Source organism: Mesoplodon mirus (assembly GCF_964341445.2).
Source record: "Mesoplodon mirus genome assembly, chromosome: 19".
Taxonomy (NCBI): domain Eukaryota; kingdom Metazoa; phylum Chordata; class Mammalia; order Artiodactyla; family Ziphiidae; genus Mesoplodon; species Mesoplodon mirus.
In genome coordinates, this window is record NC_138995.1 from 51,558,481 (window position 1) to 51,575,977 (window position 17,497).

Below are 17,497 nucleotides of genomic sequence, written 5' to 3' on the forward strand. Positions count from 1 at the left end.
TGAATAAGGCTTTGAGAAATTAGTAGGAGTTTGCTGCAGAGAAGAGGGAGAAGGTCATTCCAGACAGAGCAAAGGCTACAGACGTGAGTAAGCAGAATGGAGTGGAATGCAGGAGGGAAAAAAAAGTTGAACTCAAAGAAACAGAGTAGAATGGTGGTCGCCTGGGGGTGGGGGAAATGGAGCGATGTTGGTCAAAGGGCACAAACTTTGGGTTATGAGATGGATAGGTTCTGAGGATTTAATGTGTAGCATGGTGGCTGTAGTTAATAATTCTGTACTGTACACTTAAAATCTGCTAAGAGAGTAGATCTTAAGCATTCTCTCCCAAAAAAAGATAACTATGTGAGATGATAGATGTGTTAACTCAATTGTGGTAATCATTTCACAATGTATACATAAATCATTATTTTGTACACTTTAAATATATTACAGTTTTATTTGTCAGTTACACCTCAGTAAAGCTCCGGGTCATGGGGGAGAGATGTTTCTAAGAGTGCTGTTTACTCAAGGAGCTGAGAACATCGTTATTTCTGTGAAGGGGTATGCTGACCATTCGTATTATGTGTAGAGAAGTGTTTAGGAAGAAAAGAGAATACAATTGCTTACTTTGTGGTAAGTCCATTTTTAGTTTTAAAAAAAGCTGCCAAACTATTTTCCAGAGTGGTTGTACCATTGTCCATTCCCACTGGCAAGGTATGAGTCATCCGGTTTCTCCACATCCTTGTCGCTCTCTGGTGTCATCACCGTTTTTCGTTTCAGCTATTCTCATAGGTGTGTGATGATATCTCATTGTGGGGTTTTGTTTGTTTGTTTGTTTTGTTTTTGGCTGCGACGGGTCTTCATTGCTGAGCGTGGTCTTTCTGTAGTTGCAGTGAGTGGGGGCTAGTCTTCGTTGCAGTGCGCGGGCTGCTCATTGCATTGGCTTCTCTTGTTGCAGAGCACGGGCTCTAGGCGCACAGGCTTCAGTAGTTGTGGCACGCGGGCTCAGTAGTTGTGGCTCGCGGGCTCTAGAGCACAGACTCAGTAGTTGTGGTGCACGGGCTTAGTTGCTTCGCAGCACGTGGCATCTTCCCGGACCCGGGCTCGAACCCGTGTCCCCTGCATTGGCAGGCAGATTCTTAACCACTGTGCCACCTGGGAAGCCCTCACTGTGGTTTTAATTTGCATTTCTCTAACAGCTAATGATGTTGAACATCTTTGTTTTTCAATGTTTATATATTCTAGATACAAGTCCTTTGTTAGCTTTGTGGTTTGCAAATATTTTCTCCCAGTCATTAGTTTGTCTTTTCATCTTCATAACAGGGTCTTTCACAAAAGTTTTTAATTTTGACGAGCTCCAAATTATCATTGTTTTCCTTTTATGGATCATATGCTTCTGGTGTTAAATCTTAGAGCTCTGCCTAGTCCTGAGTCCTGAAGATTTTTTTTTCCTAGAAGTTTTTCCCTTTTTTTTTTTTGCCATGCTGTGCAGCATGTGGGATCTTAGTTCCCCGACCAGGGATCAAACCCATGCCCCCTGCAATGGAAGCATGGAATCCCAACCACTGGACCACCAGGGAATTCCCTTCCTAGAAGTTTTAATTGTTTTCTATTTTACATTTAAGTCCATGATCCACTTTGAGTTTTTCAAAGCTAGTTTTTGCCTAAGGTGAAAGGTTTAGGTTGAGGTTCCTTTTTTTGCCTGCCGATGTCCAGTACCATTTATGGAAAAGGCTCTCCCTCCTCCAGTGTATTGCTTTTGCTTCTTAAAGCAAAAATTCATTGGAAGGGGAAATTAATTGGGCACATTTGTGTGGGTCTATTTCTGTAATCTCTAGACTGTTCCACGGAGCTATACGCATGATCTCAACGAGTGCTTCCAGCAATTCCATGAGGTGGGTAGTGTGTCCCATTTTACAGAGGGAGGGGGAAAACTGAGGCTCAACAAGGTGAATCCACTTGGCCAAGGTTGGCCAAGATCACTTTTCCAGGAACCCAGGCCTGTGTGATTCCAAGGGACCGACTCTGACCCAGAGCTGTCCTGCCTGCCCACGAGACTCTGAGCGCATCCTCCAAATCAGGGTGACATGCCTGGTCCCTACTGGAGTCCCCACCCCACAGTGACACTGATGGCTGTGATTTTGTGTTTCAGGCTTTCTGGCATTGGCAAGTGAAAAACTCTCCCCTTTCCCTTGGATTCCAGCTCTTCCCAGCCCACCCCTTTCTTCCCAGGGCACCAATGGAGCCTGACTCGGCTCTCTGTGACCTAGGTCTCAGCAGTTTTTATCTCTGTCAACAGCTAGGTTCCAAATTTTGCCAACCATTCCTAGCACACCTCAGCCCCTAAACCCCCAAAACTGTGTCTCATGGCCAGTCACCAGCCGGCGATAAGAGGCCCGGGAACAAGTCAGGCTGCCCCAGTGGCCTTTGGCCTCAGCTCCTTTCCCCTTTTCCTGCTGCACAGTTGACATCCTGGAGCCTTTGTGACCCAAGCCAGACATTCCAGCCCAGCCACGGACATTCCCCCCTCAGGACTCCTGTGTCTCCTGCTGTCTTCTCCAGCGGGCCTGCAACTTGCCGAATTCATCAGGCTTTTAGGAGCTCGAAGGCCCTCTTAGACAGAACCTGTCCCATGGCCCATTTTAGATTTACTGAGACAGGAGGGCAAGATGGCCTGCACCTCATCAGCCATGTGAGAGTGGGCTTCACCTCTCTGCCCCTCAGTTTGCTCACATGTAAAACGTCTGGCCTTGGTAATTCCCTGGCGGTCCAATGGTTAGGGCTCTGCACTTCCACTGCAGGGGGCACAAGTTCCATCCCTGGTCAGGGAACTAGGATCCCTCATGCCACACAGCAAGGCCCAAAAAAAAGAAAAGAAAAAAAGAAAAATTAGCTGTTAAAAAAAAAAGTCTGCCTCTGAGCAGTATTGAGAACATTCTAGGAGGGAACCTCCCTCGAGCACTTAGGACTGAGCCCGGCACACAGTAAGTGCCCTGTGAGGGTTCTGACTGTTACTGCTGCCTGCAGGGCTGTGCCGGCAGCTGCAGATGCGGGCCCCGTCCTCAGGAGTTTGCCACTCTCGTGTGCAACATGAGCAAACCTCCAAACTCAGTACAGAGCGCTAGAACAGAATTGTGTACCCAGCTCAGCACCCTGCAGGAATGGCGTGGACCCCAGACATTTGCTCATTAGGCCACCTGGCTGGCTTTTTTTTTTTTCTTTGTTTTTCTCTGCCAGTTCCATAAAGAGTGGTATATCAGTTAGGCGGCATTTGACTTCAGACAAAAAACCTAACTCAAGAAGGCATGAGCGTCAGGGGGATTTATCATCATCACGTAATAAGTCCAGAGGTGGGGTGGGTCTAGGGCTGGTTAATTGTACAGGGTCACCCTCAGGGACCTGGCTCCGTTCATGACCCACGAGGGCTACTGTGGCTCCAAGCAAAACCGGTGCCCTGCAGAAAAAGAAGGAAGAGCTTCTCTCTGTTTCTAACAGTAAAGGAACTCGGTCACTTGCCCACCCCTGAACTAACCCCTGGCAAGGTCACATTGGAACCCCATGACCGTCTTAAACCATCAGGATTTACACAAGTTGCGTGGCAGAGGGATGGCCGCAAGAGCAGAATCTGGACTCCACCAGCAGAGGCAAAGAAGGCAAAGAAGATGATGCCGACCCAGGTGGCAGCCAGCAGTGGCTGCATCGTCCCTCCACCCTTTACCTAGTCCTCCTGTAATGCACCCATCCACTGTTCCATCCAGGCCTGGAGCCCTGCCCTCAGGAGTTCAATTCCATCTTGGTACTTTCCTATATGGCAGAGTGGGAAGTTCAAAGCCAAGATCCTGGCAGCCCAAACCTGCTTCTGGGAAGTTTTGCCCAGAGCTATGCATGGTGAGATTCTGGAATGTTCCAGTTTCCAATCAGCTTGACCAGGATGTGGTAATGATAGAAATGGCCCCAAATAGGACATATTCAGCACCTAAAGAATGGTCAGCGTAGGTCAGTCAGTTTGCATTGGGATAATAAGAAGGCTTTTTAGTGAGAGAATTACATAAATGGACAAAGTACAGGTTGTCTTGACTGGGGACAGTTAGCTGAGAGATTAAGCTGGTAACATATATCCAGCTAAAGACAGTCCATCAGGGGACTCCTCCGGCGGTCCAGTGGTTAGGATGCGGCGCTTTCACTGCCAGGGCCCAGGTTCAATCCCTGGCCGGGGAACTAAGATCCCATAAGCCATGCAGTGCAGCCAAAAAAAAAAAAAAGTTGGGATTGGGTTTGGCTGCTCCTCCTCGCCGATGTTCTCCCACCCTTGGCCTGTGGCCTACTGGTCTTAAGGTGGCTGCTCAGCCTTAAGGAGATAATGAGGTAAAGGCACCCACCGCACACTTCCAGAGATTGCCTGGGAGTCACGTGCAGTACTCTTATCTCATTGGCCAGGACTGCAAGGGAGCCTGGGAAATGTAGTTTGTTTACCGATCACATTGCTGCCCCCAGTACAGTTGGGATTCCGTTACCAAGGTGGAAGCAGAGAGTAGACATTGAGGGAGCAGCCTGCAGCATCTGCCACTTGGACCTTCCGCTTTCCTTTGGCTGATCCCAGCCACTGCCGTCTTCCTTTAATACTCAGAATTCGATACGGACATTTTGAGAAAATGGAATAAACACATCAACACTTCAGTTTCCAGCTGTGCTGGAGCCACATTTTACCAGGAGGTTGGCTGGCTGCTAAGCTGAAGACTGCCTATGCTTTTTTATTGTTTTGACTCTTTTTTTCCTGGAGGCATTAGAGTTCAAGGCCTGGAGAAGCGGGGATAATATGTATTTTCTTGGCAGGTGAGTAAAGACGAGAAATCAGGAAGTCCAGTGCACCTCTGCAGCACCCCTCTGCTGCCCTGGAGGTGTTGAAGCCAGGGGTTTAGAGTTGCTCTCTACAGAGACAGCCCTGGCTTGGGGCTGGCAGGGTGACCCTGGAGAAGTCAGTTAACTCCTCTTTTGGATTTTGGGGGGTCCTGGTTTATCATCTTCTCAAGTTGCAAGTATAGGCACAGGAGCCAAATGGGGAATCACAATATCAGCTTGATTAATGGAGGCTCAGTGACTCCTGCAAAGTCCAGGGCTTATGTCAATGGAACGTTTCTGGTGGCAAGTAGCCAAAACTTGGCTGACTCAGAATGCTGTAGGACTGTGTTATCTCACAGCAAAGAAGGTTCAGAGGTAGAGCAGGCTCCAGGGAGGGTTAATCCAGCATCTCGACAACCTCATCAAGGGCCCGGTGCCTACTCCCTTCCACGCTCAGCATTGGCCTTGTTCTCAGGCTGGTTGGGAGAGGGTGACAGCGGCTCATGGTGTTGTATCTGAACCCAGCAACACCTGGTGAAGAAGAGAGGCCATCTTTCCATGCCAGCTCCCTTCGGAGCAAGGAGACTTTTCCCCAAAGCTCCTCAGCAGACTTCCCCCATTTCAGTCAGGTTATGCTGGGTAACAGATGCCTGAAAATTGCAGTGACCAAAGTCAGCGAAGGTTTATTTTGTGCCCACACTGCAGGTCCACCACTGGTTGGACCTCTCAGGATGCAGGCTGCCTCACAGCTCACTGGCGAGAACTAGTCACACAGTCCCAGCCAGCCAGTCTCAAGGGGCTAGGAAGTGTGGTCCTGCCATGTGCTTGCCAGGTGAAGAGCCAGAAGTATTTCATGGGAGTCTTAATAACTCACATCGTCTCACATCTCATGTGCCTGTCCCTAACCAACCCCAGGCAGGGAGAAGGTTTCCGCCATGACTGGCTCTGATCTGAGGCGGAATGGACGTTGGGAGGCACCCACAGGATTCACTCCGGGTTCATAGAGAATGTCTGTGGGACCTGAGGCCACAGAGAACCTTTGGCCAATCCCTCTGTTAAATCTCAGCCCTTGTCTGCGGGTGTGCAGGGCCAGCCTCCAAGAGAATCTCTGTCTAGGAGACAACTTTGTTATTTCATTCCTCCACAACCCTGTGAAGCAGAAAATGTCATTCTTCAGACAGGAAAACGGCAGCTCAAACTGATGAGCACTTGCCCGACCAAGGTCACGCAGCTAGTAGGGGATGGAGCTGGGGTTGAGCCCAGACCTGCCTTGTTCTGAAGCCTGAGCCCGCAGCTTCTCCTCTGCAGCTCTTTCCTCCACCAGAGAGACACACACAGTTCCGGCCTGTCAGCATCAGGCTAAGCTCTGGACACACAGGACGACATTCAGTCCTGCAAGGAAGGATCTACTGCAGTTGCCTCTTGACAACTAGGGAAACTGAGGCTCAGGGCAAGGAAGTGACTGTACCTGGCTGGGCGAGAGGCTGAGGGGAGGCTTGATCCCCAGGCCGCCAGGTTCCAGGCCTCCTGTACCTACAAACGCTGCCTTATCCTGCCTTCCTCCACCAGAGAGAAAGGGAGCCCGAGACAGGCCTGGGGGCGGGGGCTGCTGATGACAGCCCACCCCGTTTCGCAGCCAAGAAACGGGACCCCGGAGGAGCCTCTGGGTAGGGCTGTTGCCCAGGTGGCTTCCGCCCCCTCCTTCCTTGAGGACCCCACCTGGCCCCACACACCCTGCCACCACCGGCTCCCTGGCATGCTTCCCGCACAGAACTCACTCCCGACCCTCAGTTAATAGCACGTTTCCAGGCTTCCTCACCTAGCCTCCCCTCCACGCGGAGCCTCCCGTGTATTTAAAACCCCACATCGAGGAAGTCTCAGTGGTTTTGGCACACCAGCCCTTCAACCTGTGTTTGGTCCTCTCACTCCCCTGCAGGTACACAGCCGCCCCACACCCACTGCTGTCTTTTGATCCCCACTTCAGCCACGATGGGACGTCCAGCGGCGAGTCCTCCTCAGGCGGCCTGACCAGCCAGGAGAGCACCATGGAGCGCCAGAAGCCAGGTAAGGGCTCCCCAGGCCAGCTGTGCCCCTGGCCTCACCCTGCACGACCTCTTAGTCACAGCGTGACAGGTGACACCCCTCCTCCTGTCAGTGATGGATAAAACACAAAAGAAAGCTGTAAGTGCCACACGTAAGATTAGAGAGGTCACCCGGGAGAGCGGCAGGGACCAGTGAGCCAGATCCATCTCCATCCGGGCAGGGCATCAGCAGACGGGGTCTGCCGACACTGTCGGTCAGGAGCCAGGGCACAGCTGTGTGTGCGACTTGGAGGTGGGGACCACCAGGGGAAGTCGTTGAGAAGGACTGGAAGTGGTGCCCTCGGGAACAGAGCCTGCAGTGTTCTGAGGCTGCTCGTTACATAAAGCTTCCAGTGTTGCTTCTCGACTGCTGTGCTGAGAAACGAGCCCAAATCTGGAGCATCTCGTGTGATATCACAAAGTGAACGCGCCCGTGTTCCACACCCAGGACAAGAGACAGACGTGGCCAGCCTCCTGGAAGGCCCCAGCCCCTCCCAATCAGTATCCCCAAAGGCCACCCCTGTCTTGCTTCCCACAACCAGACTTAATCTTGCCTGGTTTTGAACTTCACGCATATGGAATGTAGACTCCCACTGGATGCACTGTGTGTGTGTGTGTGTGTGTGTGTGTGTGTGTGTGTGTGTGTGTGTGTGTGTGTGTGTGTGTGGCTTCTGTTGCTCAGTATTGTGTTGGTAAGGGTCGGCCACGTGGTTGTGGTAGCCGCGCCATTTCTGTGTAGCATATCCATTGTCTGAATGACCCACAATTTCTTACTCGAGTCTAACATTGAGGGACATTTGGATTGTTTCCAGTTCAGGGCTGCTTAGAATAGTGCTGCCAGGAATATCCTCATACCTGTCTTTTGATGAACACATACTCACATTTCTGCAGGGAATATACCTAGGAGTGGAATTGCTGGGTCATGCGTTTAACTTTATAAGAGACTGCCAAACCATTTACCACTCCCACCAACGACAGAGAGAGTTCTGTTTGCTCCAGTCCTCACCAGCCTTTTCATTTCAGCCTTCCTAGTGGGCACGTAGTAGTATCATGTTGTGTTTTTAATTTGCATTCTTCTGATGCCTGATGAGACTGAGCATCTTCTCATCTGTTTATTCTTCTGTGTATAAGTATTAATCATGGGCACGTACTACTTAGATGAATATCTTAAACATGATTCCTCATAACAAAGTTGTAGCCCCTTTGAAGTGTGAGAACCAGCAGATGATGGGTGGGTTCAAAAGAAAGAAAATCAGTGAAGTGTCAGAGAGCGCTGACATCAGAGGGGCAGGAGATGGAGATGTCCACGCAGCGGGTGTTCGATGGTATCCAGGCAGCTCTCGGCGGGGAGGACCATGGCAGCACATCACCGGCTCCCCCCGGGCACTGTGGGGCAGGGGAGAGGTTGCCTGCCCCAGGATTAGTGGCCTGGAGAATTCCTCAGCACCGCCGCCCCATGGTTCTCTTAAACCAGGGACAATGGTTGGACTGCAGGCAAGCAGATCGCCCCAGCCCCCCACCGTCCCCCACTGCTGCTGCTTCCGGGGCCTGCAGACACGGGTTCACTCCTCTACTCAGCACGCTTGATCCTGCCCGCAGTCTGTGATCTTTGCTCCAGCACAGGCAGATTCTTTTCCCCCCACCCTCCCCCAGTTGAGAAGAAGAGAAACGCGTTGCCTGGCAATGTCATTACTCCAAAGTGTAAAATAAGAAGGAAATTTTTCCAGCATTCACCATGGGCCCCAGATAAGGAGTCACAGAAGCTCACCGTGGTCCCTCTTTCTTTCCTCTTCTGTCCCCTAGAGCTCGTCTCCCCTCTCACTTCCTTGAGACCTTGTTATAAGTTGACTAACCCCTCCCTGCACACACACAAATCAGGGCAGTCTGTGTCTAGGAGTTGTCATAAAGCTTAGACGGCATTCAAGACCCGGGTGGGGGAATCAGGTGCCACGATGGCCGTGGGGATGTGCCCGGCCCTGGTCGGATGACCGTGACTACAATGACAGCAGTGTGGTTTCCGGTGCTGAACACTCCCGCCTGTTTCATCATCTCAGGAGCACGACAGATTGGGTGCCGTGACTGCCCTGTTTTAGAAACGAGGAAGATGAGGCACAGAAAGGTTGTCCCTTGTCAGAGGTCCCTGCTGGTGAGTAGCATCGCTGAGATGTGGACCAAGACCTATTGGTTCTAGAACCCTCCTTAACCCTCATCACCCACAGACACCACCACAGTCCCTCACCCACGGAGTGAGCGTTTCTCAAGCCTCAGCGCAACCAGGTTAGGAAGGTGACCCCAGAGCCACCAGCTGCCCCAGGCCGTGTTTTCAGCACATCTCTCACAGCCACGTCCCTGTCTGTCACGCATCCAGGTGTGTCAAGAGTGAAGCAGGAGCGCCAGAAGGTCACTGGGGCCCAGTTCAGAGGGCCAGTGAAGGGCCCAGGATCAGGGCCTGCTAAGGGCAGGGCTAGGGGCAAAGGGGACACTGGGGCGGCCAAGGAGGGGCAGGAACCTAGCCCTTCATCCCTCCATTCATTCAACACGTCACCAATGATATGTGCCAGGCTGGGTGCCAGGGATACAGTGTGAGCCAGACAGACGTGTCCCCTGCCTTCTTGGAGCTGACGGTGGGAGAGACGGGCAGTAGCAGGAGTACCGAGTAATAAATACTCACTAATAATGCTGAGTATTAAGTGGAAACAAACACAGTGCCTAGAGAGAGCTTGGTGGGGTCTGGTGGGGAGGGTGTCTCTGAGCAAATCACATTTCAGGCGAGGCTAGAAGAATGCAGAGGAGCGAACTGGGAGGAGAACATTCCAGGGAAAGGGAGCTGGTTGAAGACCCTGAGCCAGCAGGGGGTGTGGTGTTGGTTGAACAGGAAAGAGGCCGCGTGGCTGGAGAAGTGAGAGATGAGGCCAGGGAGGTGACGGGGACAGCATGCTGGGGACTCTGTCCTTCACTCAGAACCACGGGACTCAGTTCTTCTGAGCACAGGAGGGGTGGGATCTGACTCGGGTGTTCACAGGGTCCCTCTAGCTACAGATTCTTGCAGGGTGGGGCCAGTGGCGGGGGAGAGATGGGCAGGTTCTGGATATGGTCCTTTGGAGGTAAAGTTAGAAGGTCCTGATGCTCAAGGATGATAACCAGTTTCTGACCCGAGCAGCTGAAAGGATGGAGATGATGAGAGACACAGGTTTGGGGGCAGATAAGGAGTTGGCTTTGGCCGTGTCCAGTGGGAGGTGCCCAGCGGACACCCAGTGGAGGCGTGTGAGGGAGCCATATATACAAGTCTGAAGTTATGGGGAGAGGTCCAGCCAGAGATAGAAGTGTGGGAGCCACTGGTGTCATAGGTGGTAGAGAAGGCTGGGTGTGACTGCCATGGGCTTGGCTCTCTGCAGAAATGTGGTCTCCTGGCATGGTCTGCCCACTTCCCAGGGGACCAGAGCCGCTTGGGCGTGTCGGATGCTTCCAGGGAGGAAAAGCATCTGTGGAGGTAAAGGAGGTGGACAAAGTGGCCAGCCTGCCCACTCCCATGACCATGGTTCCAAAATGAAAGCCACGCGGGCAGTGACACCCTCGGCAATGTCCAGCCAAGCTGCTCTCTGCCATGTCCCTGAGTGCCGTGCCTGGCCCCCCAGGCCCACCTTCCCCAGCAGGAACATGGGCCCAGAGCCCTCTGGGGCTTCACTGGGGGCAGCAGTGTGTATGGTTGTGAACTCAGCCTCTGACAGGCCTAGTGAGAAGTCCTGAGTCAGCTGTGTGACCTTGGCGGTGACCTCATCTCTCCCAGCCTCAGGTCCCTCTGCTGTGGCGGACACCTTAAGTGTCTTTCCTTGCAGGGTGGTTTCGGGGTCCAGTGAGATCACACCTGCCCAGCCCTCGGCACAGGACCCAGCCCATCACGAAGGGAGTGACGACTTCTGCTTCTCGAGCACTCACTCTGCACTGTCACTGGAGTTGTCATTGTTGGGGAAGCACAGAGAGGGTACAGGGGTTGAGAGCACAGGTCCGAAGCTCTTTCTGACTTTGTGACCTTGGACCAGTTACTTAACCTCTCTAAGTCTTGATGTTCTCCTTCATCTATTAAACTGGTACTAATATCCACCTCACAGTATCATTGGGAGGATGTAGCAAGGTAATGCGTGCAAAGCATTTATAGTAGTACCTCATACAGACGTGTGCTTCATAATAATTATCGTTATTATGATTATTCAGCACTGATCAAAATTGTGGGCTCTGGTGTTAGACCGCCTGGGTTTGGGTCCTCTGTTAGTGCGTTTGCAAGTTTGATAGATATTAACTAGCCCTCCACTGGGGTTGTGTGTTTTTTTAAGATCCGATGCTCCATTCAGGCACATTGGCTAGCCTTGGGAAGTTAGACTAATTTACACCCACATCAGCCATCATGATTTTAAACCTGTTTCACCTTTGGACCAGCCATTCCACTTATAGAATTCTGTCCCAAACATAATTCCACACTTGCTCAAAGTTGGGTGTAGAGGGAAGGCCACCAGAACGTTAAGAAAAATCGAAAATAACCTCAATGTCCATCAGCAGGTTAAATAATTGATGTCCATTCACATGATGGAATACTGTGCAGCTATTAAAAATAAGATAACTTCATGGTCCGTTAACTTATGTGAAGATGTATTTTGAAAGTACAGAGCAAAAAGCAAGTGTATTATTTATTTGTAAAGTTAAGAAATCAAGTCGTGAGACAATGCGTATTATGATTCCACTTTAATTTAACCAAAAAAAGCAACAAAGGAATGCGACCTTGGTTATATAAAGAACCTTATTCACCAAAAGACAGTCAATCCCGTAGAAAAATGGGTAAAGGATATGAGCAAGTAATTTACAAAATAGAAAATCCAAATGGCCAGTAAGGATGAAAACGTGCTCAAGCTCCTTTGTGGATGGAGGACTGTTGGAAGGCTTCGCGAAGTTAATGCATGTCAAGCACTAGAATGGTGCCTGGCACACAGTAGGTCCTCAGTAAATATTCTGTTACTGAGTGTTGTTAGACCCCGAGACATGAGTTGATGGGGGTCATGGCCGTGTGTGAGCTGAGCAGACAAGCTGGCAGAGGGGTGGGACCATCCAACCACATGAAGGACCAGATACTTTGGGTGAACTTGGGCCAGAGCCTGAGTCACCTCTGACCACTGGTGTGTCTCCTATCTTAATGCAGAGCCTTTGTGGCATGTGCCCGCCCAGGCCCGGCTCTCGGCCATGGCTGGAAGCAGCGGGAGCAAGCACACCTCCAGGCAGGACACAGCAGGCAAAGATTCCCCCAACAGGCATTCCAAGGTGAGTCTGGGCCCCGCCTGCCGACCCCGGGGAGCCAGGGCTGTGGGAGCTGGCCGCCTTACCCGCCCTGACTGCCTAGGGCTGGGCGGCTTCACCTGGGTGTGGGCCTCTGAGCAGCACACATGAGCACATGCTCCACCTCTGCCCCCTTCCGCTCCAGCAGAGGGGCAAGATGCCTGGTCTGGAGTTAGACCCAGCCAGGTGCACATCTTGGCTCCAGCCCCTGCCATCCACGTCATCTTGAGCAAATACCTTCACCCCCTGAAGCCACAGTTTCCTCATTACCACAGTTGTGGTACGTGTCTTCACCAGCTCGGGCTGCTATAAGAAAAATACCACAGACTGGGTGCTTGATAAACAACAGAAATTTATTTCTTACAGTTCTGGAGGCTGGGAAGTCCAAGATCAAGGCGCAGGGAGATTCAGTGTCTGGTGAGAGCCTGCCTCCTGGTTCACAGACGGCCTTCCCTCCACCTCATGTGTGAAGGGAGCTTTCTGAGCTCTCTTTTATAAGGATATAAATACCTATATTGATTTTATAACCCCATTCATGAGGAATATATAAACATATATAGGATAAATATGTGAAAATATATAGCGGTTTTATAATCTCATTCATGGGGGCTCTACCCTCATAACCTGATCACTTCCCAAAGGCCCTCCCTCCTGATACCATCCCACTGGAGATTAGGATTCAGCCTATGAATATTGGGGGAACACAGACTATTCAATCTATAGCAGTAGGTTAACTGCTGTAACAGACAGCCCCCAAACCTCAGTGACCTCACACAATAGAAGTTTATTCTTTCAAATAACAATTCAGTGTGGGTACTCGGTGAGCAGCTTTCCACATGGTGATTCAGGAACCCAGGCTCCCTCCCTCTTGCAGCTGTCCCTCAGGGCCTCAGAGCCCTCCCCTGGGTCCCTGCCTCTTTGCAGCAGATGAGGGTAGGAGGGAGAGGGAAGGTTTTTGTGGCTCAGACCTGGAAATGGCATAAATCACTTTTTTTTTCTGGCTGTGTTGGGTCTTCGTTGCTGCGCGCAGGCTCCTCATTCCTTGAGGTGGATTCTCTTGTTGCAGAGCTCAGGCTCTAGGCACACGGGCTCAGTAGTTGTGGCGCACGGGCTTCGTTGCTCCGTGGCATGTGGGATCTTCCCGGACCAGGGCTCGAACCCGTGTCTGCTGCATCGGCAGGCGGATTCTTAACCACTGTGCCACCAGGGGAGCCCCGACATAAATCACTTTTACCTATATTGCACTGGCCAGGACTCTTATCACGTGGCCACAGGTCACTGCAGGAGGAACTGGGAAATGTAGTCCTGTGTGCCCAGGAGAAGGAGATAGTTTTGGTGAGCACTTGGAAGTCTCTTCACATCTGTTCATTCAGTGGGTGTTTGATGAGCCCGTACAATGTGCCAGGCATTGGGACCACAGTGTTGAAGAGGGCAGATGCACCCCTGTGCTCACAAAGTTGGCATCCCAGTGGGGGCAACAAGCAGTAAGCAAAGAAACAGATTTCATAATTTAATGGTAAGAACCAATTCTTGCTGTGAAAGAAAAACAAAGTACAGTTAAGGGAAAAGAGTGTCAAGCACAGCTACTTTAGGATGAGGTGGTCAGAGAAGGCCTTTGAGGAGGTAACCTTTAAGCAAAATCTTGAATGAAGTAAGGAGCAACCCATGAAAATATCTGAGGGAAGAGCGTCGTAGGCAGAGGGAACAGCAAGTACAGAGGCCCTGAGGGGGCAGTGTGCCTGGCATACTCGGGGAACAGTGAGAAGGCCAGTGTGGCCGGAGGAGAGTGATCAAGAGGGAGGCGGGATATAAAGTTAGAGACCAGAACCTGGAACCAGATCACACAGGGCCTCAGAGGCCATGGTGAGGACTCTTGCTTTTCCCCTGAGTGAGCAGGGAAAGGACATGAACTGACGCAAGTGTTCACAGCCTGTCTCTGGCTGCGTGTAGGGAACAACTTGGGGGCCAGGGGTGAGGGGACACAGGGACAGGGAGTTGGGAGACCAAGGAGGAGGCTCCTGCCATGGTCCAGCAGGAGGCAGTGGTGGACAGGACCAGTGGGGAGCCACAGAGGGAGGAGAAGTGGCAGGTTTGGATCTTTTCCGAAGATTCAGGTGACAGGATTTGCTGTTGGACTAGATATGGGTGTGAGAGCAAAAGCAGCATCGAGTGACTCCACGGCTCTTGGGTGGAGCAGCTGAAAGGATGGAGATGCCATTATGAGACAGGCAAGAGGCGAATTCAGGAGGGAAGGCCAGGAGCTCAGTTTCAGATGTGTTCAGCTTAAGCTGTGGGCAGCATGTTGCATATGTGCTGTCATTTATCCCTCTGATCAACCTCATGGGGCAGGGTTATTATCAACCCATTTTACAGATGTGGAAACTGAGGCACAGGGAAGTTCAATCAGTTGCCCAAGATAACAAGGCCAGTAAGTTGGGGAGCCAGAGTTCGAAGCTGTCTGGCTCCAGGGTTCACACTTAGGGGTGGGGAGGACCCAGAGAAGGAAGTTTGCCGCCCACCCCCCCACCCAGAGTCTAGGAATGACACACTTCTCCTGCCTTCCAGGGAGAGCCTCAGTACTCCAGTCATTCCAGCAGCAATACCCTCTCCAGCAACGCATCCAGCAGCCACAGTGACGATCGCTGGTTCGATCCCCTGGACCCACTGGAGCCGGAGCAAGACCCTCTCTCCAAGGGCGGCTCCAGTGACAGTGGCATTGACACCACCCTCTACACCTCTAGCCCCAGCTGCTTGTCCCTGGCCAAGACGTCTCGGCCAGCCAAGCCACACAAGCCCCCGGGAAGTATGGGCCTCTGTGGAGGCGGGCACGAGGCTGCCGGGCGGTCCCACCATACAGACCGGCGTCGGGAGGTCTCGCCCGCCCCTGGGGTCACTGGCCAGAACAAGGGCTACCGACAGAAGCTGTACTCCTCCGGCTCCAGCACCCCTACAGGCCTGGCTGGGGGCAGCCGCGACCCACCGAGGCAGTCCAGGTAAGACACTGAATCTAGTCCAAGTCCTTCAGGGGGACCCTGACCACCTTCTGCATCCCTCACAGTCCTGACAGTGGTGTTCCCCTCCCCAGAAACATGCTCACAGATGGGAATGCTCACACCTTAGTTTGCTTACAGAGTTGGGAGACTCGTGGACCACCCCCTGCTGCCATCCATTGGCCTTTAAGGATATCAGTAGAGGGAGGTAAATCCCTGGCTGTCTGTCTCATCTGTCTCTCTCTGGTTCACTCTGACCCTCAGTCTCTTTCCTTTTCTCTCTCCTGAGACTAGTAGTTTTTACACTTTCTGGGAGCCACAGACTGTTTCTGTTAGGAGTGCATTTGTCTGGAGGTAATAGGAAACCTGACCCACAGTGGCTTAAACAAATAGAGGTTTAATAGTCCCCCTTTGGGAAGTCCAGAGAGGGCAGAGCTGGGCTGGTGCAGCAGCAGGGAGGGCCTCAAGGCCTAGCAGCCTGTGTCTTCCCGCTCCATCACCCTCCTCATGCTGGCTGTGACTTCCTGGTCTCCAGATGGCTGTGGTGCCCCTGGGGGACATGGGGACAGAGAACAGAGGAAAGACGGCAGCATCTGTGTAGCTCCATGTCTGTGGAGAAAGCAAAAGCTTTCCCAGAACCCCCTTAAGCAGGCAGTGTCACATGGCCATCTCAGCTACAAGGAAGTCTGGGAGATCACGGGTTAGCCTTCCAGCCTTCATAGGAAAGGGCAGTGTGGTCTCCAGACAGTCCACTGGAGGGCTGTTCAACACAGATTCCCCTGACCTACTGGGTGGGGCCTGAGAATATGCGTTTTTACAAAGTTCCGTGTAGATGCTAATGTTGCTGGTCCCAGGACCACGCTTTGAGAACCACTGGTAGAGAGGCAGACAGGGTAATAAGTAAGAACGAACAGGCATTGACTAACCAACAACCTGGAGTCTGGACCACACACACTTTGCGCATGTGATGAAAGCCACGAACTGCCTCCTGGAAAAGTTCTGCCGTCACAGGACTCAGCCCGGTCCAGGGGCCCCCTCAGAGGTCTGCGGCCCCAGGCAGGGATTACTGTGCTGCAGTCCCCAGTGTGCACCCCTGAGGCCACCACCTCCTTTCTCCTCCCTGACCACACCTGAGCAGGGGCCAGCCCGTGTCCAGGACCCCCATTAGGGGTCTTCATCTCCCTTGGCTTCCTGACACTTTGGCCCGTCCCCAGACCTGAGCGCCTCTCTCCACACAGGACACGTGCACCCGGGCAGTGGCCTCAGACCTCCTTGACCACAACCCACAGTGGACCTGGGTCTTTGACTATACAGAAATATCTATATATTTTAAAAAGGTGAAGCAAAAATCTCCCTAGCAGTTCTTAGCCTGACCGTGCAAAGCCCTTTTATCCAGTCTACTCTGTTTAGAACGTTTGAACACTGCTCACTACCTCCTTAAAGGATCTCATGACCTAGCAGCGGTTCTCTTGTTACCAAACTCAGGTTCTGCTGCTTGACACTCGAAAGCCAATATCGGAGAGACAGGTGTTGATTGGAAAGGAAAATATGCAGAAGCGTAAGGGAGTTTAGCTGTTGTAGAAGTTAAAGTGTAACTAGATTCTAAGACCAAGGGGCTGCTTACACTCTGACAGACTTGGAAACCACGATATTTGAGAGTGTCCGTCTGTCAGTGCTTTCCCTCACTGCGGCCCTGGTCCCCCTGGAGTCAGGAGCCAGGAGAAGGGTGGGGGTGGAGAGAAAGGGTGCTCCAGGGAGTTAGGTCTCTGTCTGAGCCAGCCTCCCTAGACAGATAGATGTTAATCATTTGAACTCACGGACTCTTTTGAACAGCTCCTTCATTCATTTATTTATCCATTCATTTCATTCACAAATATTTCTCAGGGATTTGTTGTGTCCCAGGGACTATGCTGAGAGCTAAGGAGAAGTAACGAGCAAATTCAGACGAGGCCCCCAGCCCTCACCTCACCCACCATCTGTTGAGGGAGACAGACTAGAATCAGGTCATCACTGAGACAGATGTCAAAGTGCGCCCACCGAGAGGGCCTCGGTGCTATGGGGGTCCCAGGTCCCGGCTGTGGTAGCCCCTGTGTTGGGCACAGGCCCATGTTAGTAAAACTCAGTAGCTGTAGGGTTTTGGAGTCTGTGATATAAAGGCAACGGTGCTGGGGAGTAGACTATGAGGCAGGGGGGTGGGTATAAAATTACTCTGTGTCTGAGAGAACGATTTGCTGAACCCAGAAATGAAGGGAATAAAATGGGAGAGGAACCTGCTACAAAAGAGAG

General features: G+C 51.9%; 1 protein-coding gene across 13 annotated transcripts in view; it reads left to right on the forward strand.

Moving 5' to 3' along the window:
* The window catches only part of SIPA1L3 (signal induced proliferation associated 1 like 3), a 98,902-nt gene that overhangs the window by 44,408 nt on the left and 36,997 nt on the right, over positions 1–17,497 (forward strand). For 10 of the 13 annotated variants that reach the window (XM_082607045.1, XM_082607033.1, XM_082607039.1 and 7 more), the window contains exons 11-14: positions 1,818–1,874; positions 6,755–6,882; positions 12,088–12,206; positions 14,787–15,214. In XM_082607045.1, the coding sequence (XP_082463171.1) occupies positions 1,818–1,874; positions 6,755–6,882; positions 12,088–12,206; positions 14,787–15,214 (732 nt within the window). The remainder of the gene's footprint in view (positions 1–1,817; positions 1,875–6,754; positions 6,883–12,087; positions 12,207–14,786; positions 15,215–17,497) is intronic. The other 3 variants (XM_082607042.1, XM_082607043.1, XM_082607044.1) reach the window with 1 other exon arrangement.